The following is a 22,280-nucleotide window of genomic DNA, read 5'->3' as shown; positions in this document are numbered from 1 at the left end:
CTGTATTCTGTGTTGTCTGCTTGCAGTAAGGGAGCCAATAGCTTTGTAGGACATAGGCAGCCAGGAGTGGCCCAAGAGATTTTGATGCCTGAGGCAAAAGACACGGCGGCTCCCACTCGCATCCCATGCACAGAAGCTGGCTGGACTAGGGCTCCATCTTCATTCCACTCTTTAGGGCAGGGCTCCCTCCTCTGTGTCGCTGCTGCGTGTGCTGTCTTTCTGATAGTAGAGCCGGTCATGTAGGCCACTGGTTCTTAACCTTGGGTTACTCAGGAGTTTTGGACTGCAACTCCCAGAAGCCTTCACCACCAACTGTGCTGGCTGGGGTTTCTGGGAGTTGCAGTTCAAAAGCATCCGAGGAACAGAGGTTAAGAACCACTGATGTAGGCCATGGTGTGGTGGAGAATCGGGCCCCCTAGTGGACGGGTTTGTCTGTGGAGGTACATCAGTAAGGAGTTGTACATGGAACAGGCTTCTAAAAGAGCTGATCTTGTTACTTACGGAGTAGGGTGATAGCTAAGGGGGGAGTTCCTCTCCTTCTGGTGTACAGTGGCTCATGGCTGCCCTTTTGCTTCACTCTGTAAAGAGGAACAGCTGAGCCCTTGGATCTCTGGGTATTAGAAACCATGCCCCCCCCCCACGATGGCTTAACAGTAGCCCTGCTAGGTGGGGGCTGGCGAGACTTGTAGGCCGGAACATCCGAAGAGCCCGCGTTCCCCACCTGCCTCGTGAAGGCTGAACCCATCGAATAAAGCAGCAAGGTCTAGAGGTGGAGCTGATGCTGGTGTCCAAGAGCAGAGAGGGAGAGCTACGGCCAGAGCCTCCTTCCTGCTGTGCAAAGGCCCTCGTGGGAAGGGCCACTTTGCCACCGTCCCACCCCTTCAGGGGTCGCTTTGCCACAGCAGACAAGGCTGGCCTGTGTTAGGAATGTAAGTGGAAGGAGAAATTGGTGGCGGGTGGCGAGGCAGCCCGAGTCAGGACGGGTGGGTCCAGCGTGGAACTGAGCCACGAAACGGACTGGGTGTCCGTGGGCCAGTCCCTCCCATGGATGTTCCCTTTCACCCTGACCTCCCGCACGGGTTCGCTAGGAGATGTGAATGGAGGGGCAGGTGGGGGACATGCGTGCACCACTTTCCGCGCATGTGACTTATGAGAGCTGCAGTTTGTTTTTAAAATAAAATTCTCTCTCTCTCTCTCTTTCTCTCTCTGCACCCCATGCCTGTGTGATGGTGGGGGAAAAAAGGATTCCTCCCCACCCACTCAAACTGAGTTGTAACTTGGTTTTCCACAGAGAGCACGGCAGGACAGTTGCCTTGTTCAGCGTTAATCTGCTCCACTTATTCCTTCAACGGGAAAATTTCCTGCCCGTCAGCTGATGCTCCGGATTATGTCATGCTTGGAGGCCTCCTCTTCCCCTCCTGCCTTTTTTTTAAAGAACTAGCACTGTTTTTTTCACCCCTCTCTGAACTCGCTTGCCTTCTGAAGCCTTTTTTTTTTTGGTCCCTGATTTCTCTCCAGAGCAGCGGCAGAGCACAATTGCCCTTTGAATGAGCGCCTCTGGCACTCGGCTTCCGCTTCATAGTCCCTGGATGCTTTGTTCTGAAGTACCAAGTGCTTAGTGTGAGAAGCAGGGATTGTGATGATGGAAGGACCGAGGTCTCTGCTCAAGGCTAGCGAGACTGGCTTGATCACAGAATCCACCGAGGTTGACCATGGACGTAGGAGGCGAAGGCAGGGCATTTCTTATATGCTTACGAGCACTTGATTCTGAAGGAATGCAGTTGGGAGAGGCTTATATTATGGATTCAAACATTATGGATTTAGACCTACAAGTGTATTTCTCATCCAGTATTCATATGACCGCATGTATGTCACTCTTCCTTCTCTCTTCTCCTCATAACAACCATGGGGAGGGGACGGGAAGAGACCAGGCGGAGAGGGAGAATGAAAGATTCGTGATCACGGAGCAAACCAGTTTCATGGCTTAGTCAGGACTTGAACCCAGACCTCCCAGAAGCCAGCCTTAATGCTGGCCTGGAGAGCCGTTCCAGTGTATTTGTTACAATACTGGACTACAGTTGGCCTCCCACCACGTGCTCGCGGAGACCACTGCCTCACTCTGCCGAATGGCAGGGCTGGCCTCGTGTCTAATGCAGGTGAAAAGAGCCTCACCGGCCTGATCTCGCCTGCTAAGGGTACCCGGCCTCCTTCTTCGCTGAAGAGGGGGGATCATATTGTCCCTGGCCACTGATCAGAGGTTGCAGCAACAATGCCTTGGCCAGCACAGAGATTAGGACTAGTAGCTGCCAGTATTTGGGATCCCCTTTCCCAGTGTCTTGGCAGGTGCTTCTAGCAGCCTCTGGAAAGGTTGATGGAGGAATGTTTCTCCTCCTGCATCTGGGAGGATCCAGGTGCCCCCCCCATGCCTGCACCTGATCAGTACCCCTGTCCTTCTCTGGAAGGTTTGCCCTCAAAGAACTGGTGCCTCCTGTCGTTAGTCAGAGCTCGTCACTGGCGTTTGCTCTTCAACGGCTCTGCGGAGTCCCTGCCGGAGACTTAATAGACCCTCTGCCAGTCACAGGGCCTGGGTGCCCTCCCTCTGCCTTCTGCTTCAAACCGCCCCTCCTGTTAGTCGTTCCGTTCCTAAGAGGGTCCGTCCTGACGTCGTCTTTTTCACTCCTTGCAGCCCGACGATCCTTGCTTCGCCTCCCAGAACCGTGTGTACAATGACATCGGGAAGGAGATGCTCCTGCACGCCTTCGAAGGCTACAATGTCTGTATCTTTGCTTACGGCCAGACCGGAGCAGGGAAATCCTACACCATGATGGGGAAGCAGGAGGAGAACCAGGCAGGGATCATACCACAGGTAAGCTGAGCTTCGGGGTTGCTCGGCTATGCAAAATGTTCCTGGATGCTTCCCCCCCACACACACACACCTGGGCAGGGGGGGGCAGCGTCTTGGAGGGTTATAGACACGTCATGGGTTCCCTGCTTCCTATCCAAATCAAAGTTTAATGGCCCTGGTTTCATCCCAAATGCATTTTGAAGTGCTGCCTCTAAAATTGGACCAGACTGAGGTTTGAGCCTAGCTAAGGAATGGGAAAGCGCAGGCCCTGGAGTTGAATCTGTGAATGTCCTCAGATGGTCAATATTCCACAGTGTGTTCCCTAACCTAAATAGTTAGAATGCTTCTCTTAATGCTTGATTACGGATGGTTTAAAGGAAAATGGGCTGGTTTTTGGGTCTCACCCCCTTTTTCCTTTGGTCTGGCTGTCACCAGAATCCAGTCTCCTAAGAACGGTCTCCGAAACGGTATTCAGCCCTTTGATGGAACTAGTTCCCCATTCCTCAGAGTTGCTGCTCCCCTTTTGTAAACCTCAGAGAAGGGGATTTGGAGCTGTTTCCAACACAGCCAACCCCCACACTGTGTTTACTTTTCTTGAAAAATCCCAGCTCATGGAGACCCCTTGTTCCAAGCAAGCAGCTAAACTCCAAAAGGTTCTTTGAAATCTGAGCTGTAATTTTAATGTTTTTACAGCTGGGTGAGAGAGGATTTAACATAATCATGCCCCTCTAGGATTTGTAACCTACATTTCTTAGTTCAGTTTGTACGGCTTGCTGCTTTTATTTTTGAAGCTTTTCCCCTCCCACTTCCCCTGCCCCCAAACACAGCAGATTAATGAATTTGGGTACAATTGCTGCTGGGATAATGCTAAGTGGATTGGTCGCCTAGCGAGTTTTGGGTGGGTGGGAATAAACTGGTGGCCTTTTGCTAGTCCCTGTGTATTTGGAAAAGTCTCGAGGAGATTGAGCGTCACAGCATCGTTCTGGCTGGGTTGTCGTTTGATGCTCTTTTAAATCTCTTTATAGCTCTGTGAGGAGCTGTTTGAGAAGATCAATGACAACAGCAACGAGGAAATGTCTTACTCCGTGGAGGTGAGTGTGTAGGGTGTGTTTTGTGCGAGTAGCGTCTGGTTGCTCTGCGCTTCTACTAATATAGACACAAGAACGTGTGTCTTTTGCCCGAGGAATTGATAGATCTTTAAGTTGGAGGCAACTTTGTTTATCGTTTTGACTGTCAGCATTGCTAAGTGTCGCTCGATGGCTGTGTACCTGCCAGCCGTCAGTACAGTCTGCATCTCGCATCTGAGTTAATGCCTGGACTTTACTCTTCTCCCAGAGCTGGGTGTGACAGCAGAGGGCCCCCGAGCTGTCCTTCCTATATTTTCCATCATACCCCTGGATCGCTGTGTGCCACAACCAAACTAGAAATGATCAGAGATGCCCCCCTTGGAGGCTCCTGGGGCAGAATTGTACATTTTGGGGCTAAAGATCCCCGCTTTTTAAAAAAATTCTGAGGAGGAGACTTAGAGGAATGGCCCCTCTTCTCCTCCTGTCGTCCGGTGAAGACCTTCCTTTTCAGGCAGGCTTTTAAGCCATAAGTGGAGGTTTAGGGAATGCATTTCATCTCAACCAACAGCAACGTTTTGTTGCCTTTTTAATGCACATAGCTTTGTATAGTATTTTAAACTTGTCATTCTTGTGCGTTTTTAGTTTTCGCAAGCCCAGCCAGCCACCTTGGGTTCCCTAGAGCAGAGAGAGGCAGAAGAAGAACTAATTCACTCAGTGGCCTTGGCAGTCCCCAGTTTTGTGACATTTGTGTAAGCGCAGGTTTGTAGGTAGAACCGCTTTGGGTCCTCTTAAGGAGGAAGGCAGGATAAAAATATTTGGACTAAATAATAAATAAAACCTTGTTAAAAGAGAACAATTCTTTTTTGTTTTATTAACATGCAGCGCCCAATCTCTCTGACCAGGTAGGGGGAAAGAGTATCCTAGATGCCCGCTGGCCCCCCCGACACCCACCAATCCGGGCCTCTTGCATTGCAGTTGTGTTGCCACAGAGTTTAGGAAGCAGCTGGGAATGAATGATTCACAGCGGGTGGAACATCCGAGGGTTGTGCTGGGTTGCGGCTTTTTCCTTGGGCCAAAAAAAAAAAAAAAAATGCAGCCATGAAAAGCCTCTTTAACTGTGATGAAAGGAGACACAGCTGCATCTGGGGGTCAGCTGGAAGGAGGACCAGGGTGGCTTCTGCGCCCCCAAGAGTGTGGGGACCGGAAAGGCCACATGGATGGAGCTGCATCTGAAGAAACAGGTTCCTCTTGTGAATGGGACGCACCGTGACCACGTCCGGGCTGACGGCCAAGTACCTGCTTAGGAGGACGTGTGCCCATAGTTGGCTAGCGATGAAAAGGCAGTCTATGTAAAAATAGCCCCGTCGCCACATGCCTTTGTTCCATATGTTTCGTCGGGCCTCCTTCCTGGACGGGCAGATGGGAGGCTTCGGCTAAGCCCTCTAAAACCTACCAGATCAGCTGGTGGGGCAGGCGTGGTGGGGAACGAGTTCTCCTTTTGAGACCTGATACTTTTTGAGTCAGGAAGACCCCCAGGGCCTGCCTTGGAAGGGGGCAGTGGGGGCAACTCCTTAATCAGCTCCTCCAGGTTCCACGGTAAAAATTTGCCCTCTTCCCCCTCCCCTTCCTGGAGGAGTTGTGAAATCAACCAATATACCAGAAGAAGGCAAGATGTTGATGGACTGCCGTTCCCAGAATTCCTGAGCGTTGGCCATGTGACTTAAGATTCTAACCATTGAGCTGCAACATCATGTGGAGGTTTTGAGGCAGGACATTATTGGGGTTTTCTGGCACAGACTTGACCGCTTACCCCGCCTTATAAAGCGTGCTGCTTATATACTGCCCCATAGCGCTTAAAGTGCTCCCTGGGTGGTTTAATTATGCAGGTCACATGTTCCTCTCCTCCCCACCCTGTTAGCTGGTTGCTCAGTTTACTGACCTTGGAAGGATGGAAGGCTGAGTGATCCTTGAGCGGGGTACCTGGGACTGAACCCCAGGTCATGAGAAGAGTTTTGGCTGCAGTACTGCAGTTTAACCGCTGCTCCAGAAGGCTCAAGGAGGTGGAGCTTAGAGCCTCAAGGAGGCAGGTCACCTTTCTCCCTCCCCACCACCGTTCCTCTGTTTTCCTAAGGCTGCCTTTTCTCTCTCATCTTCTTTCCTGCCCTGTAGACTGCCAGAGGAAGGATACATCACCCTGATCACAGATCCGAACCCCAGAGTATTTTGAACCCCCAGATCGCCCACCGCTACATTAGCTCATGGCCATTTGCATGGACACAAGTTCTTTTCCTTTTCCTTTTTTAAAAAAAGACCCCGGAGAGTGATCTGGAGCGCTCTCAAAATGCATATTGATTTCTTGGCTGTGAAAGGTCATTTTGAAATAATGGAGCCTTCTAAATAACAGTTTCTTTTTGGGGGGGGGAATCAGGCTTTAACTGCTTGTTTTGCCAGAGACGTGGTCCTTCACGTCATTTACTGTGGTGCTTCTTTGTGGGCATCCTCCCTAGAACTCGACATTTCAAGCTTGCTTTTCTGCCTTTGCTTGCAGGTCAGCTACATGGAGATTTACTGTGAGAGGGTCCGAGACCTGCTGAACCCCAAAAACAAGGGGAATTTGCGGGTCCGAGAGCATCCCCTGCTTGGACCTTACGTGGAAGACCTTTCCAAACTTGCAGTCACCTCTTACACCGATATCGCTGACCTTATGGATGCTGGAAACAAAGCTAGGTCTGTTCCACCTTATTTCAGACATGCAGTACGGGGTGTCCCTCTCTCCCTTGTTTTTAAGTGGCCCCGTGCTCAAATGCCAGCTTATTCCCCCCTAAAAGTATCCTTTGCTTCTCTTGGCAAGCAATACAAATTCAGGAGTACATGATACCTTTAATAGACCACTAAAAAATACCGCCATCATCAAACGGTCAAGCTTTCTGTGGATCACATCTATGGCTTCAGGCCATGCACCAATATGTTGTGGATAGTGTGGAAAAAAATTATAAAGGAGTGTCCCCAAAATTCACGGCAGAGCTTTGTGTCCGGTCTGCTTCTTAGATGGGCATTAGGAGAAATGCAGGTGGCCATTTCAGACTGCAGCCCAAGGTTGGCTATTCGTACCCCAGCTTCTCAGTCAAGGAATCGGCAGCAGGTAGGTAGACAGGAGCTCAGCGGTAGCAATGAGAAAGAAGGTAAATGGACAAAGTAAAGGAAATGCAGTATAACAGATTGTCCCATTAGAAGCCATCAGGAAGTCTAGAAAATGAGGGGGAAGAGTTTTCATTACTCGTGTGTGCCAGGAGAGTAGCTTTCACTTGGTGCCTGAATCCTGATGTAGAGAGAGCGAGAGAGACACACTGAACCAGATCCTTCTGAAGCTTAGATGCCATAACATTCGTGGCTGCGGGAACAGGATCTCTAGCTAGGAGTGAAGAACCAGGTAGGGGCAGCTTGGCCCCCAAACCAGGGCAACCTGTGGCCCTCCAGACATTGTCCCATCAGCCCCAACTCGGATCGCTTACAGTAGAAGGATCACAGGGGTAGCAGAGTTCAGCTACACCCAGGTCCATGTTTAAAGATCTACGTTTGCCGAAGCGGGCTTACCCGGAGCGTCGGGTTTTGGAGCTGCTTGCTGGCAGAGGTGTCACCCTTTAGGAGCAGCCCTTCCTGTTGTCTCTCCTGATTTGTTTTAAATAGGAAAAAAAAGCGAATTCTTCCTCTTTCTATTAAAAGGACGGTGGCAGCCACCAACATGAACGAGACCAGCAGCCGTTCGCATGCCGTCTTCACAATCGTGTTCACCCAGAAGAAACACGATGCGGAAACTGATCTTTCCACTGAGAAGGTAAAGCTGTCCCAGGACCGGGGAGTGAGATGTAGGTGATGAACGGGTGCTTAACCGGATCCTGCTTTTTTTCTTCTTCTTCTTTGTCCAGGTCAGCAAGATCAGCCTGGTCGATCTTGCAGGAAGCGAGCGGGCAGACTCCACGGGTGCCAAAGGGACTCGGTTAAAGGTATGGCCTTCATTGTATGGAAACAAAAGCAAAAAATGAGAAAAGTAAACACAGTCCATGTGTAAGGAATTAGAAGGAACATAGGAGTCTGTTCGGTTCTGTGTAGTTTGGATTTAAACCGAAACGTTCTCGTGGGATTGTTGTTCCAAGTTTGCTCTGCCCGGCCCCAAAATAAGGAGGGGAAGACCAAGGAGAAGACCAACAGAACCGAACAGACTCCCATCTTTGTATGACTACAAGTCCCATGTTCCTTCTAATTCCTTGCACCAGGAAGAACAGCTTTTAAAAATTCTTTTGAAGTGTCTTAATATATCTTGAGCCGCTCCCCTCCCAAACCTCTGATTTTGTTTCCAGGAAGGAGCAAATATCAACAAGTCTCTCACCACGCTGGGGAAAGTGATTTCAGCTTTGGCAGAAGTGGTAGGTCCAGGTTATTTTTAATACCCTTTAAAGAAAGAAAAGTAACCGTTCATTCTGCTCTGGAGGCCCTACCTGGGTCTAGTATCCCTCTGAGATGTGGAAAGGGCGGCTGCCGCTGGCAGAAACGACTGGGTGTCATTGTGTTGATGTACAGTGTTCTTCTTCGTGGCCTCCATGAATCACATACGTGGGTTATTCCGCGCACCTATGTGAAGCTTCGGAGCAGTCTAGAGCCTGAGAAACAGAGATGGTTTATTTTCTTCCCCTTCCCAATGCGGAGGGATTGGTGCATTGGAGCCCAGCTCCAAAGAACCTTTAACATGTCGGATTGAGTATGCTCCAGGCCTCGGATTGGGAATGTCCGACATGCCAGATGCTGTTGATTACAAATTCTGCCTTTTTTTTTTTTTTTGCTACTGGCCATAGTGGGAAGGGCTGGTGGGCGTCCTGAGTCAAAGCCGCAGCATCGGGGGGGGGGGATCAGGGCTCCTCTACACCTGGTCTACGTTGAGGTGCCTGGGTTTCTTTCCCTTCCCTGTGGCTCATAGCCTGTGGCCCTCCAGATGTTAACGACTCCTGCTGACCCTTACTGTTAGCCAGGAGGGCTACAGAGCCCATCCCCATCCAAAGGGCCACAGGCCCTGAATGATCCTGATCTGTGGCCAGGCCCTCTTGGTATTTCACAGCTGTGCCCATAAGCCCAAGTATTGGACAGTGGGTTGCAAGCATTTCTGCTGGGATTTGGGTTGCCGGGGAATGCAAAATAACTGGGTTCCTAGCAAAAGTGAAGTTGGAAGTACATCTTTGGAATCTGCCATGTCTGTTTAAATGTGTGTTCCCCCCCCCTTTCCTGGTTTCAACCCCTTCTCTTCTTCCTTTCTTCCATCAATGCTTCGAAATATAGGATAACTGCACCAGCAAGGTATGGGATGTCCGGGGGTGGGTGGGTGGGGGGAAGAGTAGGTCTTGACAACGAGAACGTAGTAGTCTGTAGGGAGTAACAGATCACTCCAGGAGCAAAGGGATCCAGGAAGGGGCACAATTCAGGCCCGCGCCTAAAGAATGCGTTTTCCCGGGTGTGCCGTTAACTACAACACTCTTCCAAAAAATAAAAATAAAAAAAATTCCCAGACATGTAACCTCCACTTGATTTTTCGCTGAGGTTTGCCATTTTTTTCCCACCCAGAGGCCGGAACAGATTCATAGCGAGTTAGTTTCAATATTCTGGTCCCCCCAGTTTAGTTGCTGTAATCTCGTGATCAAAATCCGGCCAGGTATCCCAGCTCCTCATGTCACTCAATTGGTGTCCTTTTCTTTAGAAATAGAAGTAGCAGATGCATCTTCTTAACTGCAGCTTCTTACAAGCGCACACTCAAAATAAAAACGTCGACTCAGTCTGCAGGGGTATAAAAGCAGATGGAGGCGGAGGGCGTCTGCTTTCCTGCCTGCATCAGCCTGGCCAAAGTACGACTCTTGAATCCAGTGCCGGGTTCACCTCTAGCTCCTGCACCCCCTTTATTTTCTTGCTGATGGTTTCTCAGGCTCCCCCACCCCTATTTATTTGTGTTCTCCTGTCGGCAGTCTCTAAACCCTTCTAATCCCCAGCCAGGTACAAAGCGTGGGCAGGGCAGAATCCGACCTCTCTCCATTCCACTGGGGCTTCTGCTTCTGATTTTGCTGGCTTAAGGATCTCTGGCCTCCCCCGACCTCGCTACGTCTATTCTGTTCTCAATAATCTTTTTCCCCCTCCCTCTCCCGCTCAGTCGTTCTAAGTGCTTTTCCATCTGTCCGGCTGCTGTCATCGGGGGTTGCCATTCTTTCTTAGCTTTTTTTTAAAAGGTCAGTAGTATGCCAGCTCGAATAGAATTCAGCTGATGGTGCATACTGCGTACTGAAAATTAATTTCTAAATAAAGCTGAATCGTATTGATGTAATCCTCATACGGCAATCCAGATAGCTCTCGACTAGAGGTTGCAATACAAGGTCAGGGGCATTAAGTCATAAGAATAGTTTGAGAATATTAACAACTCCCCCCCCCCCACCTCTCCTGCTGGATAGCTCAGTGGTTTAGATATCTTGCTGTGGAGCCAGAAGTTAGGAGTTTGGTTCCTCACTGTGCCGTCTTGACAGGAGCTGGACTCGAAGATCCATAGGGTCCCTTCCAGCTCTGTCGTTCTAAGATTATTATTATTATTATCCTGTGTTTATTGTGGGACGTGGTGGCGCTGTGGGCTAAACCGCAGAAGCCTGTGCTGCAGGGTCAGAAGACCAAGCAGTCGTAAGATTGAATCCACGAGATGGAGTGAGCTCCCATTGCTTGTCCCAGCTCCCGCCAACCTAGCGGTTCGAAAGCATGCAAATGCAAGTAGATAAATAGGGACCACCTCGGTGGGAAAGTAACAGCGTTCCGTGTCTCAGTCGCACTGGCCATGTGACCACGGAAAGATTGTCTTCGGACAAAAACGCTGGCTCTATGGCTTGGAAACGGGGATGAGCACCGCCCCCTAGAGTCGAACACGCCTGGACAAAAATTGTCAAGGGGAACCTTTACCTTTACCTTTTATCCTTTGTTTGGCCTTTGCTACTGCGGACTGTATATGATTCTATATGGTTCCATAATGATGGCACGCAATTAAAAATAAAATAAAGCAGACGCCTTGCGTGCCAAGAAGAAAGGTTTTAGCTGGCTTTTTTTTTTTAATGATGGGTCTTTTAAATTCAGTTCATACTTCCTGCTCAAAAAGAATTATAGCCCAGCATATTTTTAATTGCTTGTGTAGCCGGTTGTCCAACATGTTTACATGCATCAGTAGTTTACCCCAGCCTGTGTTCCTGGTCAGGAAAAGTCAGTTCTGCTTTTCAGGAAGTGATCGAGGAGGGAGGGCTGGGCAGTATGGATGGGAAAAATCTGTAGGTTTTACTCACCCCCCCAAAAAAAAGAAAATTGATCAGGTCTTCTTTCACCCTAGAATAGGAGGCATTTTGTGGCTATGGGTGAAGTCCAGAAAAGAAAAGAAAAAAACGGACAAAAATGAAAGCAGTCCCCCCCCCCGGCCCTGCCGTTTGCATTGCCCAAGTTCAGCAGCCTCTGTTCCCACGACGGGAAGGACCATATTGTATTTGGGTTTGTAGTTAGATGGGGAAGACTGAGATGTGGTCAGAGAGAAAGGTACCAAACCCAAGTCATCATTAATGTTGCTGAATCCACAGGGATTCAAAACCTTCCCCCTGAGCGAGCGAATCTACCAGTTTTGCTTTCTCTCCTTCTGAATTTTTTAAGTCTCGGGCTTTAAAAAAAATCTAAAAAGACATGCAACCAAAGGGGGAAACTTGGATTTGGAGGAAGGAAGTAGAAGCGAGTCATCTTCCAGCAGGAGTGGAGAGGTTGCTGTGTTCTCCTTCCACAACTTCCCTCTGCTGGCGCCTGCTGGGATGGCCGGGTTGCGGGGGGGGGGGGTCGATGCCAGCTGCATTCTGGAGGAAGACTGGGCCGCTTTGAAGGCAAAAAGGTCTGCCTCCTACTGCAGCGACACCCTTTTAAAGGAAGTGTTCCCGCTTTTGTGGGGGGGGGGAAATGCCTCTTCTGAGACGGCATGGCCCCTTAGGGTTTATGTAAACACACGCTGAGAGGGACTGAAAAATTAAAAATCAGATGCAGAATTAGCCAGAGGCACTCTTTAAAGATAGGCGATCTGGTGAAAATAAAATCTGTTTAACCGAACTGATTTGCGAGACATTTCAGTGTTAACGCCAAGCACACTCCTGCTTGTTCTACAAAATTGCCTTAACAAAACCATAGCTTCACATGTTGCTTCCTGGAAATGAGTGGGGAAATGCGTATGTAGAACCTTTTCTGTACCAATGCATGCTAAATGTCCTTTTGCAGAGTAAGAAGAAAAAGAAGACCGACTTTATTCCATACAGAGATTCTGTGCTGACTTGGCTGCTTCGAGAAAACCTAGGTATGCATGCAGAGAGTGAGCGAGCAAGCAAGCGAGAACTCTTTCCACTTATTTTTAAAGTATCCATCTTATGATCAGTTTATTTCTCGCAGTCAATAGTGGCGGCTTGTATGGCTGCTTCTGATTAAACAGAATCTAGTTCGTAGGAATGGAAGCTCTCAACATTTGCTCACCTTTTGATGCGGTTTGGGATTCCTTATAGAGCCACGGTCTTTGAGACTTTACCAAACCATATTAAAATCTAGAACACCTTGAAATTAACTTTAAAAAAAATTAAAAGCAAGGTTCTAGTCCTCATTGCTTGGGGAAAGGAGGATTGTGTAATGTCCGGAGTTTTTTTTGGAATCCATGGTTTGGGTGGTAGTTTCTTTGACTAGTAGGAGTTTCTTGCTCCCTCAATTTTGGCAAGTATCATTGTATCAAACATCTCCCACTGGCGATATTAAGTGAAATTGAGTTCTAAAGGAACTTCTTTTCTAGATTGCTGTTTATCCACTAGACGTGAATATTGTATATTTCAAGGGCATAAAAGCATTTACTGTATTTCTTTTACAAGTTAGACCTGCTGCTTTGTTGAACTTCCCACATTTTAGTTGCAGAACTTAGAGATGTAACGCCTTATTCCTAGCGGTTGAGGTTGACAAGTCCAGTGTCATCCAGTTGATTGTTCTCATTTGCAGGGGGCAACTCCCGAACCGCCATGGTGGCTGCTCTGAGTCCAGCAGACATAAACTACGATGAAACGTTAAGCACTTTAAGGTACCGAGCATGATGTGTGATTTTTCTGCATCAGTTCCCCCCCCTCCCCACTTACAGGACGTACCTTGTTTTAGAAGAGAGAACCTGTGCTAGGCTGGGTTTTGTGCCTAGCCAGGTTGGAAGACCTCTCTCTTCGACCTAGCCTCCTGAACGGCTTCTGTTACTCTCGTTGCTTTAACGATCTCTCCTGTTAAATCTGTCCCTATTTTGTTAGCTGTCCCGAGAGCCACTTTTTAGTGAAAAAGTGCAACGAGAGTGTAATAACATACAATAATGACTAAAATAAAATGCTGGTCTGGTATTCAAGGCAAGCCGCTAAGTACATCTTTTGTATGTGGTCCGGCTGGTGAATCTGGGGTTTCTAGGAAAAAGAGTGCAGGCCCCACAACCCTTCATTGTGCCCTCCCTGCTTCCGAGGTGGTTTTATTCCCGCTTAGCTGTGATTTTTTAAAAAATTGTTTTCTACGAAGAGGGCCCCTCCCCCCCGGTACCATTTTCTCTCTTCAGATATGCCGATCGGGCTAAGCAGATCAAATGCAATGCCGTGATCAATGAAGACCCCAACGCCAAGCTGGTGCGGGAGCTGAAGGAGGAAGTGACGCGGCTCAAGGACCTCCTCCGGGCTCAAGGGCTCGGCGACATTATCGACAGTAAGTGGATTTAAACAGATTCACGCCTTAGCCTCGCTGGAGGAGATAAAACATCTTCCTCTGCTTCAGAGCCTAACAGAAATCTAGGCACTTCGGTGGGTTTGAAGGTGTGAGTGGGAGCGAGGAAGGATGAGAGGCTAACATTATTTAACCAAGACTTGTAAATGGTACCTTTTTTTGAGTGTGGCTCCAAGAATCTCCCCAGAAGACGTCTTAAAACCCCAAAACATGATCTTTCCCAAGCTGGCGATGTAACCAACGCCCATGCATGGTGTCTTCCCACATTCTCTGTTGGGTCAACAGATGTTGCTTTGCATCCAGAATTCTGTATTTGCCCTGCTAGGAGTAAAGCCGTTTGCTTACGAGTTACTTAATGTCTTCCCTGTTCTTCTGCTGGAAGGGGTGTTGGATTGCAACTCTTCCCTTTCTAGCTCAGCGGTTCTCCATCTGGGGCCCCCAGAGATTTGTGGAGTAAAATTCCCAGAAGCCTTCACCACGAGCTGTGCTAGTCAGGACTTCTGGAAATTGTAGTCCATGAATATCTGGGGATCCACAGTTGGGAACCACTGATTCAGCCAGTATGGCACCAACCATGCGGACCGCAGGGGTTCTGATTGGTATTCCAGGTTTCTTCGGCCCTTCATTTTTAATACCCTAAAGGAAGTAACTTTCGGAGGATCTCATTGGGTCCCTCTATAGACCTGTTTTCCTTTCTGATCAAAGGGAATCTGTTGGGTGGGAGTCCGTTCTGAAGAAACAACATCTTTCTCTCTCTTGGTTGCCTCTTCGAGGCGCAGGCTTTCAGCATGAATGCCGACCTTTGGCTTTTGGATTGTGGGTGTGCGTTTGTCTGCCAGAGGGCATTCCTGCTTAATCACGGCTCAAAAGGACATAATTTGTATGCGGAGTTTGTCTGTGCCCTAAAAATAATGGTTGAAAGAGAGACTTTTGAAATGTGAAGCCAACCAGCCTTTTGCCGGGAGGTCCCAGCAGGAAAAACGGTGGGGCTGTCATGACAAAGTTTGTACGTGCGATTGAACCTCTGAGATATATTGTTGTAAAACCCGATGCCAGGCGTTTCTTCCCATCCTCTGTCAACTATTGATCCTGAATATTTTTACCCTTCTTATATCTTCCCTCCTCACTTCCTCCTTCAGTTGATCCTCTGGGAGATTTCTCTGGAAGTGGAGGCAAATGTGTGTATTGTGGATTTAGTAGTCTTCCCCCTCTCTTCCCCCCCCCCCCCGACTTTGCCTTTTGCTGGTTCTGCTCTTTGACTGAGCTTTACACACGCAATTTCTTTGTGGGAAATCCAAGACCGAACCTTCTTTCAAAGCACAGGCCTGGTATGGTTTCATGGAGCTGAACTCAGCCCATGGCATCTCTCCCCCCCCCCCCCCCGGTTGCTGCAGCTTTCATTGGCAAAGCACAAAATCAAAACCTTTCCTAAAACAAAAGAATTTCAGAGTGTCAGGATGGTTATTTTAAATTCCACTTGGGTTTCGAGCTCCCGTATTCAAAGGCGTAACTTAGCGAAGAATGTGCAGCTTATAAAAACAAAAAGACATCCTGTGGTTTGAGTCCAAGGAAGGGAGAACCACCATTTGCTGAAAATCTGGCTTTTTGGTCATATGCTTTTGTTTTAAATGACCAGTGCTGGAGCTCCTGATGATGGCCTCTGGAAAGAATCTTTTGTGTTTCTCTTTAGTCCAAGGAGCAAGGGGGATAAACTCTCGTGTGTCATGTTACCTTCCTTGTTTTAGCTTCGTTACCTGAAAGGAGACCCCCTTCTTCATAGAATTCCGGGTCCCTTCCTGAGCTGCAAGCACAAAAACAGTAAAAACTATGAAATATACTAAAAACCCCAGATGGTTGTGAAAGCACCAAATGAAAAGGATCAGGGTCAGCATAGAAACAAAGTCCAGACTTGTCAGTGGGAGAGCGTTTGTGTGTGTGTGGGTCACCTGGCACCTAAAAACCGAGAAAGAATGGCAGGTCGCTGGGGTCAAAGTCTCCATTTTTGGAGCAAGGAGGGACCAAACGGCAACCCTCTGGGTAGTTCCCAGCATTCCTCACTGGGGTTGATGGGACTTGTAGGCCAGCAACCCCTGAAGGTCCCACACTTCGCTGGCTTCCATCTGTAGGATTCAAGTGGGTTGAACTGAGATGTTCCCAGGAGGTGGGATGGTTGGTATTTTTTGCCACTTCCTCCAGGCAAAGTGAGGGGAGAACTGGGTATATCGTTGATCAAGGCCGACCGTAGCCACAGGAGACAAAGCAGCGGGAGAAAGCTCTGTCTGGGATTTCCTTGAACTTGGTTTCCTTGGTGGTGTGAAGTTCTGTCGCCCGGTTCCTGCTTCTGACAATGACTGGTGGTTTGTTTGTTTTTAAAATGCTGCTTCCAGCTTGACAGCTTTTAACGCTTGGCCTGAGCAAGCAACTGCTAACCTCTCTGAGAGGGACAAGCATGCATGTCCCCCTCCAAAGGTGTGACGCCGTGTGCGAATTGTGCCGCAGCTGTACTGTTTGCAAGTGCCAGCTCCTCCCCCGTGAGTGCATGAGGGGTGTGTGCGCGTGTGTGTCTCTGACTGGACTCCCTCCGTGCACTGCCTGCTTCCCGCACCCCAAGATCAGCTCTCGTGTTCCCCGATCATCTTCTGCCCTCCTGGACCTTCCTCTCTTCTGTATTTCCAGATGGCAGTTTTAAAACCAGCTTTGAAACATCACTTCTAGTAGGCAGGTAGACGGGAGTGCAGGGGTTGCGTTCTTGAGCTTTCAGGAGCTTGGTTGGGTAAATCCACAATGCTTTCTCTCTCTCTTTTTTTGGAAGGAGTTGTGAGATTTTCCTTAGCAAAGCTATACAGTTTGGAGTGCAAACAAGCGAGAGGGGCGAGCAACTCAAGTCATTCAAAACGATCCTCTTAGTGGGCTTTCTTGCCGAGATGGATGAGTCCAAAAATGGGTGGCACTCCAGTTTGGGGATCAGTGAGCACATGTCGAGAAAAACCTCTCTCGGCTTGGAACCGTGGAGGTTTGTCTGCCAGTCAGGACACGTAATAACCAGATCAGGCAGATAAGACAGTCTAACCAGACCTAAGACAGCTTCCAGTCGTCTTGGCCACCTCCGAGCTTTATTCGTGCGAACCCTTTGCTCCGATGGACCGGCACCCTTCCCCAGATCGCACTGCTGATCCTATCCTGACGAGTGACCTATATTTCTGCACCCATTTTTATGGCCACAGCGTAGGGCTCATCATGCTCAGACAGTGTCTCTGGTACTCAGAGCATCATGTTGGCCCCTGAAGGAGGAGAAACTTGGTATACATTGTTTAATTGGGGCATTTGGCGTTTTTTCAAACAGCATATCCTATCTCTAGGAAAGGAGACAGGGAGAGTTCGCAGGCCCGTGCAATTGAAGCAATCCCATTTAATAGATTTAAAATGAATGAAGAGACGGATTGTCCCTTTATCAGAAACACTTCTGTGCCGTTCTGCCATTTGAAGTGGTTCAGAGCTCCACAATAAGATAACACAGTGACACGGCGTTTGAGGGAGATTAGACTCGCTCCGTCCCGGGAGAACGCCAAACTAAAATGATAAAACTTCAGTAAAGACCTGAAACGCATGAACGTGAATGCTTGATGTACCACAGAGAGTGATCGATCCGGAGGGTGAGCCCTACCCCAGAGAGAAAGAGAGAGGGAGAGTAAGGATCAATAACAAGGAACAGCCCATTAAAAACAAGCCCCATCTGGAGAAATCTGAGGATTCCCCCCCCCCCCGCCTTGAAGGTCTGCTTCCTTTAAGTCTCAGCCATCCTCCTTAAGATGGATGGGGGAGTGGAGGGAAGCAGAGCAGGTTCAGGGTGGGAGTCTGGCCCTGGGGAACCCTCGGAGTGGGGGGGAAGCGCTGGCTGTGTAGGGAGGACCCCCGGCTCAGGGCTAGCCCAGCCGATCGTAACGGGACCAGAAAGAAGCTTTCGGAAGGAAGTGTGTTTCAGAACTGCCATCGTGTGGGATTGAACCTGCCTCTGTGGCTGCTCGAGTGCTCTCCTCTTACACTGGTGTCTTCTCCCTGTATCTCCTCCCCCACCCTTTCTTGTTCTTCTCCGTCCTCTTCCTCGCCTTGCGTCTCCCTGCCCTTTGTATTTCTGCCTTCCCTCCTCTCTGTGTCTGTCTGTCTGTCTCTCTCTTTCTCCCAGATCTGAAAGATATTCAGAACAGTAAGCACAGATACTTGCTAGCCTCAGAGAACCAACGTCCTGGCCATTTTTCCACAGCGCCCATGGGCTCCCTCACTGCCTCCCCATCTTCCTGCTCTCTCAGTAGTCAGGTGGGCTTAACGTCAGTCTCCAGTATCCAGGAACGGATCATGTCTACTCCAGGAGGAGAGGAAGCCATTGAACGTTTGAAGGTATGTGCCCTTCGAGGGCTTTTTTGTCCTTCTGCCTGTCTCCTGCTCCATATACAGTAGCCCCCCCTTATTACTGATTGACTCCCCCTGTCCACAGTCTAGAAATATTAAAAGAAGAATCCTAGAAAAACATATATCTCAAAAGATGAAGTTGCCAGGACTGTCCACTAGAGAGAGCCACAGACTGCGCTATGCCTAGCGTTTGCTATAATCCGCCCTTTCCAGTATCCGCAGGGAGGGGTCTTGGAACTCATCCCCTGCCTGTGGGCCCCCCCCCGCTTGTGGGTCCCCCCCCCGGCTCTTATGTATATCAATCTTGCAAAGACCATCCCAAGCAATGAGTTGTTTTTAACTGTCTCGAGAGTCTGAAGCTTGGAGTGTCACTTTTTAAGAGTAATTGATTATTTTTGCAGTTCCAAAGCCTCCTGAAGAAATTAGCACCCCTCATAATTACGTCGCTAGATATAATCAAAAATCTGCACATTTACCAGTGGCTGACTCATCCCGAAATGTCGATCTTGGGACTGAACTTCACAGCAGACTGCAAACTGTAGCTGTAGTAATATCTAGCCAGATGTTTGGAATTTCTGTGCCCGTGTGATTTTTTTTAAAAAAATATCACTTAGCCTGTTGAAGTGGACACACTTTTGCAAAATCGTAATTTTTCCTAATAACTGCTATTCCCCACCCGTGAATTACATTTTTTGTTTTGTTCCTTATGTGCCAACTCGGTTGCCTTTGTATTTATAATTCAAAGAAAGCAACTCTTCATTTAGAAGTACTTTTAAACAGTACCTAAAATCAGAATGCTGTAAAGCGGCTTGTCTGTGATACAAAGCCCCCCCCCCCCCCCCCCGGTAACAGACCTTCGGTCTAGATGGGCGGGGTAGAAGTCTAATAAAAAACAAACAAACAAATAAAATAACAGTAAGAGCAGCTACGAAAAGCTAAGAGGTGTGACGTTCTCTCTCTTTTGTAAATGCTAAGCTGTGGCCTTGTTTTGACCTTCCAGAGTTTGAAAGGCATATGGCCAACACCCAAAAGCATCCTCAACCCGATGCTTTGCCGAGACATTGATGTCTAGGGGATAATGAAAGTTATAGTCTTCCATATCAGGAGGTCACCGAGAAGGCTAGCTTAATGATACATCCTACAGGTTTGGGGAGTTATGGGAAGGGAGGCCAAGCCAATATCTCGTCAGGCATCTCAGTGGTACAGATGTGGCTTCTTGCCCGATCATCTTGATTTCTTTTCTTCTTTTTTTTTGAGCGGGAATGTAAGGCTGACCTTTGACAGGCTTACGAGCCTCTTTGCCCACCTAAGTGCGTACAGGAAAGCGAGAGCTTATTTTAACGGGAGCATTCAGAGCTTCTTAGAAGCAGCCCCCCGATTTTGTCAAAGGCGACGTCATCTTGAGGTCCAGCCGAAAATGCACACTCCGTCTCAGTTTTAAAAGCCACCAAGGTGATTTTGGACAGGCTGGGACCCCCCCCCCTTTGCAAAGGACATACATGCTTGCTTTTTGAAAATGAACACGTCTCTGTGTTTGCCGAACACTCTGGGCCTAAGGGGGACGTCTTCAGATGTGCCAGGTGGCTTAGAGAGGAGTGGGGGCATTTGGCTGTTTTCCCCCCTGACCTGGTGCTAATGCTCCCGTTGGCTTCCATTGCAGGAATCTGAAAAAATCATTGCCGAGCTGAATGAGACCTGGGAGGAGAAGCTACGGAAGACCGAGGCGATTCGGATGGAGAGGTTGGCTTGTTTATTGGTTTGGAAAATACGTCATAATTCCGATGTAGGCCAGACTTCTAGTTAACCCTGCGTGTCTATTTGGTTCGGTTTACTGCAGGAAACACATAACCCTTAACAAGTTTTTCAGGCCGGATTACAAATACCTTTTCTTATCTGCCTGTTATTTTTGCTCCGCAGAGAAGCGTTGCTGGCTGAGATGGGAGTTGCCATCCGGGAAGACGGGGGAACCCTTGGAGTCTTCTCGCCCAAAAAGGTAAGCTACTTTGTCGAATTGTTTATTGAGGTGGGCAGCATGGGGCAAATCTCGGGCTTTTAGGGTAGCCTTTGGCTCTGAACAAACAGGATTTACAAAAACTAGAAGAAGAAAAAATCTTCACAGAACAACTCGTGTACCAAAAAATTGGTAGGTTGTATAAATGTTCTCACACTTGTTTGGGAGGTTGTAGAGGTAGAATGACATCTTTTGTTTTGAGTTTCACATTTTTTGTGTGTGATTCCGTAACAAAGTCAAACGGTCCCTTTTCACGTTCAGTAATACCTGTTGAATCAAATCATGGCCAGAACTCGGAAATCTTGCTTTTTGGCTGGCTAGGGGGTTCAATTCCTTGAAACCCCCCCTCCCAGCCAGCCAGCATGCTGTCTAGAGCACTGGTTCTTAACCTTGGGTTACTCAGGAGTTTTGGACTGCAACTCCCAGAAGCCTTCACCACCAACTGTGCTGGCTGGGGTTTCTGGGAGTTGCAGTTCAAAAACATCCGAGTAACAAAGGTTAGGAACCACTGGTCTAGAGGATCTGAAGAATTATAACCACCCAGAGTACGTTTTCTAAGCTCTGGCCATCGTGTGTGTTGTGGGTAAGCCTGCCTTTTCCCTTCAGAGACGGGTAATGCTGCAGAGAGAATTTGATCTAGTGGCAGTCCCATGCCAGAAGGCCAATGTAACCGCTCTGATTCAAAAAAGTTGTGTGGAAAATCTGTAATAGTGTGTCAGAAACTCTCTCCTGTCTTCTCTAGAGAGGATCTTGTGATGATTGCCCGTTGTGTATCGCATTGCTTCTAAATGTTCCATGCTATCCATTTGGAAATGTTCTGCTTGGCTAGGTGTTTTTTTTTTTTTTGCATCATCTACATATCTTTGTCTTGACTTATATACTGCCCTATAGTGCTCCAAGCATTTTTTGGGTGGTTCACAACATAATTATGCAAACAACAATTCCAAACCCCCCCCCCCCCCCAGCGAATTGGGTCCTTAATTTACCGATCTTGGAAGGATGGAAAGCTGAGTGAACCTTGAGCTAAAGACCCGGACCTGTCGGGATTTGAACTCAGGTCATGAGCAGACTCTTGACCACAGTTGAGCCACATATGGCAAAATGGCGGCCGGCACAGACTACCGAGGCTACCGTGCTAACCAGCTGTCGCTCGAAATGAGAAGTCTGCTAGTGGAACATGTGGCTGATACTATTTGAGATAGACCTGGATTTTGGTCACCCTAGTGAGGACAGAGGTGTCTCTTCAGGGGTTCGTGTGTCTTCCGTTAGCAGTTGGCTTCGTCCCGTAAGAGATACAGGCATTTCCTGCTGATTGATCATGCGTTCAGTTCCTATCATAAAGTAGGTCTTTGGTGTTCATGCTGGAAGCATATTAGGTCGCCCTGCCTCCGTTGGGTTTGGATTCTTAAGATCATTAGAAGTGTTGGCTCAGTGGTTTGGCTGTTCAGACAGGGCTTCTCCAAACCCATTCATTTGGCTTTGCAAACCGGCCGTTGTTTCTTCTCTGTGGTTTAACCTCATAATTAGGTCTCCAAATGTCTTGGACATTGACTCCCATTAACCTTAGCCAGTATGGCTAATGCTGGGGGAATATGGTTCGAAATATCGGGGGCACTGTGTTGCCTGGTGTGGGTCTTGTCATACTGACCGTTCTCAGTTATTGACTCAAACACCAGTTTTACAGCCCAGTGGCTTTAAGACAGTTGTAAATGTAAAATATGCCAAAGTTAATGTCCGTGTCACCTGACTATATGGGTTTTCTGAGTTCTTCAGCAGACATTTCATAGAGATTTCGTAGTGCATGTGGCCAGAACGAGTGCATTTTTGTTCTCCGAGTGCCCGGTTTTGGCTGTGGCAGTGATGTCTTAACGGACCTTGCCTTCTGTGAGAGGTTCTGAAATCCTGGAGGTTGCCATCATCCACAGGGTAGCTTCCTGCCCACCACTGTCATCCGTTCTTCTTGTTTTCTCCTCCCGTTTCTCTCCTGTTTTGGATTTTCTCCATCTAGATCTTTCCTCGGAGGCCATCAACCCTATTTGATGATGCGTTTGACGCATTTGCTGTCGATCAGGTTTGTGTGTCTGCAGGGGTAACTGCTCAAGTAGAAAAAGCTTCTGCCTATTGAATTAGAAAATAC

At 48.4% G+C, this 22,280-nt stretch overlaps 1 protein-coding gene across 23 annotated transcripts in view; it reads left to right on the top strand.

Moving 5' to 3' along the window:
• KIF1B (kinesin family member 1B) overlaps nucleotides 1-22,280 on the top strand; it is a 90,071-nt gene that overhangs the window by 26,092 nt on the left and 41,699 nt on the right. For 6 of the 23 annotated variants that reach the window (XM_078379221.1, XM_072977555.2, XM_078379217.1 and 3 more), the window contains exons 4-17: nucleotides 2,687-2,866; nucleotides 3,871-3,936; nucleotides 6,461-6,639; nucleotides 7,636-7,747; nucleotides 7,839-7,916; nucleotides 8,271-8,336; nucleotides 9,241-9,258; nucleotides 12,223-12,298; nucleotides 12,979-13,057; nucleotides 13,565-13,707; nucleotides 14,865-14,903; nucleotides 17,909-18,120; nucleotides 19,793-19,872; nucleotides 20,050-20,125. In XM_078379221.1, coding sequence (XP_078235347.1) covers nucleotides 2,687-2,866; nucleotides 3,871-3,936; nucleotides 6,461-6,639; nucleotides 7,636-7,747; nucleotides 7,839-7,916; nucleotides 8,271-8,336; nucleotides 9,241-9,258; nucleotides 12,223-12,298; nucleotides 12,979-13,057; nucleotides 13,565-13,707; nucleotides 14,865-14,903; nucleotides 17,909-18,120; nucleotides 19,793-19,872; nucleotides 20,050-20,125 — 1,404 coding nt within the window. The remainder of the gene's footprint in view (nucleotides 1-2,686; nucleotides 2,867-3,870; nucleotides 3,937-6,460; nucleotides 6,640-7,635; nucleotides 7,748-7,838; nucleotides 7,917-8,270; nucleotides 8,337-9,240; nucleotides 9,259-12,222; nucleotides 12,299-12,978; nucleotides 13,058-13,564; nucleotides 13,708-14,864; nucleotides 14,904-17,908; nucleotides 18,121-19,792; nucleotides 19,873-20,049; nucleotides 20,126-22,280) is intronic. The other 17 variants (XM_072977568.2, XM_072977567.2, XM_072977558.2 and 14 more) reach the window with 5 other exon arrangements.

The sequence above is a fragment of the Pogona vitticeps genome, chromosome 7 (genome assembly GCF_051106095.1).
Source record: "Pogona vitticeps strain Pit_001003342236 chromosome 7, PviZW2.1, whole genome shotgun sequence".
NCBI classification, from domain to species: Eukaryota; Metazoa; Chordata; class Lepidosauria; order Squamata; family Agamidae; genus Pogona; species Pogona vitticeps.
The sequence above is the reverse complement of the archived record's forward strand: the minus strand, read 5'-3'. Positions and strand labels throughout refer to the sequence as shown.